The following is a 5795-nucleotide window of genomic DNA, read 5'->3' as shown; positions in this document are numbered from 1 at the left end:
AAAATGGTATTAGGTACTATATATTATTTCTGTTTTATTTTTATTTTTCTGTATTATTTTATTTATGTTTCTAAAAGTTATTATTATAGTTTGTTTAGAATAACACTTTAATTTTTATATTTTTTATATTCTATACCTTTGAAATAGAAAATGTGAAATGGAAATCAAAATTACTTATATTTTTTATCACCTTAATTTTATTTTTCAGGAAAAAAATTTACCGGTAATTTACCGGTAAACCGGTATTTTAATTTTTATTTACCGAATTACCGGTAAATGAAAAAGTCGGTAAATTTACAATCCCTAGTCCTCGGCATTGGAATTTTGAAGTGAAGGGGGCAATATTACGTAACAGTTTTATTGAAGGGGGTGATACTACGTAACAGTTTTATTGAAGGGGGCGATACTACGTAATGGTTTTATTGAAGGAGTGATACTACGTTGAAGGGGGCGACGATTCGTTAGAGGTTGAGAAACACTGGTCTAGGTGATATTATATTTTATTTTAAATTGTTTATTATTATTAAGTTTAATACATGTAAAAGATTTTAATTTACAAAAAGTATAATCATATGCAAATAGTTTTATATATTACACAACTTAGAATAGAAAATTATGAAATACAACATCCTAAACCATCTTTATCAGATTAATTAAAATAAAATAAAAGAATCAAAATTACTGTAATACATGATCTCACCTGTATGTGTTTTCTGATGAGTTTTTAAATTTCCAGCAGTACTGTAGGATCGCGAACAACCTTCATAATTGCACCGATATCGTTTTATTTCTTTTCTATTTGTTTCCTGATTTCTGCTTTCTATAGTTAATGTAGCATGAGATAGATTTCGTGGCATAGGATTGTTTCCCGGATTTATCTGCATACGTATTTGATCGGCAGATACGGTATGATGAATGTATCTAAATATACGAAACATTCATTATATATTTAATAATAAATGGCATTTTAATTATCGAATATTTTAGTGGTATAAAATTTATTATTATTCTAGAAAAATTAAACAGAATCTTATATAAAAAATAAAGAAACAACTCCATAAGTAAGTCCTTTCACAAAAATGGAAGAATGTTTTCAGGAACTTATTTTCCAGTTACTTGTACTAGAACACTTTTTAAAAAATAAATAATTCACAGAAAGAACTCGATTCAAGAAACTGAAACTTGTCTTTTTTTTTAATATTTTACTAAAGAGTCATATAAGAATTAACAAATAGTATTTTATACATAACATTATCAAACTCCAAGCTGAAAGCCAAATGCAATTTATTTATAGAATAAAATATAATTGTTCTGTAAACAAACTGAATTGGACTTTGTAGTAATTAATTCTCCCATAGTTATATGAATTATATATATAGCTAACTTTTCCTATTTGTTAGTTCTATAAATGAAATATTTATTCTATGATAAGTTTACTATATTTCATTATCACAAAAAAATGAACAATAGACATTCTTTAAAGAAAAAACTTATAGATTTTTCTAGGTTAATTTTTTTCTATTAAATTAAAATTAATGAGAGTGAAATCCCAACAGCTTTTGACTATAATTTGGTTCATTAAGGTTGATTTTGATAATTCTTTGTCCATTGACTCTATTATATTAAATTAATCAATGCACCTTTAACAGTGAGTGATTGTTTTATTAAGTTATTTATTGAGTTATGGTAATGCAACACTTGGATGATCTGCCTAGGGGAGATTCCTTCCAGAAGGTTTTTTTAAGGATAACTGGACCCTATTCAGGTGTTACAGACGTGGAGAAAACCCAGAAAACTCCATGTGGCTGGCCCATCCTGGCTAAGTGCGAACCCATGACCAAACTCCCAGTGTTCAGGAAATGGAACCGCTTGGCCACTGGTGGGCCAACAGTGGGTGAAGTTTAAGAAATGCTAATGCATCAAACATTAAATTCAATTAAATTTACCACAAAAATGTTAATGAATTATAAATTTTCCAATTCCTTGAGAATTTTTTAATGTTGTTTGTTTCTGAATTTATCTTTTGTAAATCCAAACTGATGGATTTTCAGGCTACATTTACGATAANTAAAAAAGCTAACACTGAATGAATAATAAATGTAAAATATGACAAAATATTTAAACTAAATTCATTTTTTTCTGTTTAAAAAATGGAATTTATAATTATTGTCTACATTTTTAAAATATCAAGAATGTTTACATATTTTAAATGATACTGAATTGATTCTTTAAGCAATTTTAATAGTTAATAAATGATAAAGTGATTTTTTTTAAATAATGTTTATATTAAAGTTTGAGCAAATATACATTAAGCAGTAGTATAGCCAGAATTTACTAAATTAACACACGAGAACCTTATTATGTCCCAGTAATGATAAAAATTAAATAAAACTAATGTTTTCGACCATATTCATTGTCTTCTGCAGGCTTTTGACCAGTACAATTTGAATATGGAATGCATCAAACAATATGTTTAAATTATCTTAATTCCGAAATTTATAAATTATATTAATTCCGAAAAATTTAAAACTAGAAGATAATATTTTAGCCAAATGTGCTACTATAGTGATAAAAATATCTTTACATCACAACAAATAAATAATAAGATGTATTTAATAGTGTGGAATAAGCACCTAATGTTGCTCTCGTTTTTTTCTCATAGCACCACCTCCACGCGTAAGAAACATTAGCTGCATCCTTTGTGTTAATACAGTTTAATACATTGTACTGGTCAAGAGCCTGAGGAAGACCATGAATATGGTTGAAAACGTTAGTTTTATTTAATTTTTATCACTACTGGTATATAATAAGGTTCTCATGTGTTAATTATCCTTCGCAGTGTTTCTGAGAGAAATTGTTTTTTTTTTTAATTTACTTAAGCAAGCAGTTTAGTATTTGAGTCTTCCCTTTGAGATGGCTCAGATACATATAGTTCTACACTGATATAAGCAAGTGTATTAATTTTCTTTTTTATAATAGGCCTCTCTTTCTCTGTATGTCAATAAACAATTACAATGTACAGTACAAATATAATTATTTCTTTATTTTGTTATCTGTAAAATAAGCTAAAATAAGTTTTGAATATCTAAAGGTGGGGTCTGAATTCCATAGTTTCTACTGGCTATGCTACTAATTATATATATAAGGAAAAAATATATAAATGTATACTTTTTATTCTGTATAATAAATTTCACTTATAATGGAAACTATATTATACAATTATTTTAAATAATTAGTATAAAATTGCTTTTAATGAAGTATATTTAAGTAATAATATTGTTTCTAATTTAAATATAAATATAATTTAGAAATAGCTATCATCAAGAAGATACTCTAAAATATGATTGAGAAATATTGTTTCAGACTTTAGTTTCCCCATTTGTTTAAATTATGATCAAATCTATCTTCTCCTCTTAAATCAATAAATACAATTAGATTTTTATTACAAAATATATTAATTATATTGGGATACAATTTTAGAAACATATAACACTTCAAAATTATTCTTTTATTCAATTAAAGTAGTGATTCTCAGCCATTATGCTGTGGAACACCAACTAAAAATTGCTGATATAAGATAACACACAATTCTAAAAATATAGCTCATTGCATGGTAAATGTATGTCAGAAAATAATAATAAATCTAAAAATGTGTTATAATTGGTTATAATCATTTTTTTTTATATATGAATGAATAACAGTTTGTGTGTGTTTACACTACTATGCATATGTAGCTAGAACTATTTCTAAGATTATCAGCACAAAAACCTTTCTCACTAATTTCTAGCCTTTAAATAAGGCTAGAAATTAGTGAGAAAGGTTTTTGTGCTGATAATCTTGTGTGTTTCTGTGTAATATAAAATATATATGTTTTATATTAAAAAATGTCGATCATATGTTTTATTTATTTTACTAAACCAACCTACAGGAAATTCCAATTACATGTCTGAATATATACAATAAAAACACAAAAACTATAACATAAAATCAGAGAAAGCTAAGAAAACATTAAACATTACTTCACATGGTACCAGGAAGATCTAATAGAAAAAAATGCATGATATAAAAATTTAAAAATATAAAACACAAATTTTCACATTGATCTTAACATTCGATGTTAAACAACTTAAATAAAGACGGCTGAAACTGCCACTTACAAGGGGAACCCAGCAGTTAGATAGATGAAATCCGAGAACAAAAATGGAAACCTTAGGGGCAAGAGGCCCCGATTAACTACATAAAAACTTCCGATGCAAACCAGAAGTCATATTATTTCAATTTCAAAACCCCTGAAAGCAGTTAATAGATTATCGGCACAATTCTATTGCTAAAGGAAAAGTACGACGTATAGGGGCAAGACACTACAGTACTAATTTGAGGTGGAGAGCATATATTTTAAATTAAATAAATTAAAAATATGATTAAAAATTGCAGCCAGGCATTGTGACGATGTCACAATAAATAATTGCTCATTTCCTGTACAAACTTGATATACAAAATCCAGCATATGTTTGGCTTTAAAATTAATTTGCTAAATGGAAATTTTGTCAAAAATTGCATCAGATCATGTATTATTTGGTTTGCTATTGACATTTGCTGGCAATTTGAACTAATCTGAAGTGAATATTCACTTTTTCCCTTTTTTAATAATCACTTAAAATTTTTCCACTTTAAAGTGAATAACGAATAAGTGAAAACTAAGTGCTGTAGGATACCAAAAAATAAAACATGAGGGTGAAATCATATAAATGAACAATATAAAACTGAAGTATCTTATATTGGAGAAAGTACAGTGCAGAAAATATTTAATATATAACTGCAAAAAACGTACAACTGAGAAATGTATAAATGGAGTTCAACTGTATTAGTCTAGGTCAGTGTTTCTCAACGAAGGTGATATCGCTCCCGTGTGGGCGTTTTTCCATGTGGAGGGGGCAATTAGTAACAATTTATATTTTGGGGGCAAAAAACAATTTTCTGGGCGATATAGTAAAACATTATATTAAGAATAATTGGATATTTTATTTGTTATATTGTACAATAATTAAACAAATAACATTACACTAGTCACTAGTCTATTCAATGCAGTACAAATTTGGCGTTAGCCTTGGTCCTCGGTAGGGATTGTATACCGGTTTACCGATTTACCGGTTAACCGATAAATTGACAAAAAAACATTCGGTAAACTTACCGGTAAATTTCAAAAATTTACCGGTAATTCGGTAAATGAAAAAATCATACTAGAAATTTTTATGTAGAAAATATTGTGTTTATAGATATTTAAAAGGGCTAAAGGGACATTGAAAGAAAACAGATAAGTGTAAGCAACAATATACCTAATTATTAATTTTTTGTGAGATATTTTTTGTTTAATTTTAATTTAAACTTTCTTGGGTTTGAGAGGCACTGTAAATTGTACAGAAAGCTCTAGTTCAGGGGTGTCCAACCCGCGGCCCGCGGGCCGCATGCGGCCCAAGGCAAGTTCCAATGCGGCCCAATAAAGGTGTAAACAAAACCGACAAATGTTTTAATTTTTTATTATTTATTTATTTCAACGGCATAAACTCAGAAAAGAAGTTTCACAAAGCCATAAACCTTTATTCATATTTTAGTTTTGAGTGGAAATGAAATATTTTCATGTACTTGGAGATGTGTGAATGAGGAAGAATTACTAAATAAAGCTGGAGTTGTGACTCAAAGGATTATAGACCCAAATTTGGTGAAAGGAGAGAAAGGACAAAAGATAAAAAGTTGTCAGAAAGGTTAAATAGTTCTTCTGTTAGGCAAATATTGAG

The 5795-nt window shown here is 27.8% G+C and overlaps 1 protein-coding gene and 1 pseudogene across 1 annotated transcript in view; both read right to left on the bottom strand.

Annotated features, from left to right (window-relative positions):
* The window catches only part of LOC111637875 (metal regulatory transcription factor 1-like), a 9836-nt gene extending 8641 nt beyond the window's left edge, over window positions 1–1195 (bottom strand). Inside the window, exon 1 of the mRNA XM_023383503.1 lies at window positions 701–1195. Coding sequence (XP_023239271.1) covers window positions 701–938 — 238 coding nt within the window. The 5' untranslated portion in view covers window positions 939–1195. The remainder of the gene's footprint in view (window positions 1–700) is intronic.
* Window positions 1196–4020: 2825 nt separating this feature from the next.
* The window catches only part of LOC111638815, a 24919-nt pseudogene continuing 23144 nt past the window's right edge, over window positions 4021–5795 (bottom strand).

The sequence above is a fragment of the Centruroides sculpturatus genome, unplaced genomic scaffold (assembly GCF_000671375.1).
Source record: "Centruroides sculpturatus isolate CEXI.00-Female unplaced genomic scaffold, Cexi_2.0 scaffold100, whole genome shotgun sequence".
Taxonomy (NCBI): domain Eukaryota; kingdom Metazoa; phylum Arthropoda; class Arachnida; order Scorpiones; family Buthidae; genus Centruroides; species Centruroides sculpturatus.
The sequence above is the reverse complement of the archived record's forward strand: the minus strand, read 5'-3'. Positions and strand labels throughout refer to the sequence as shown.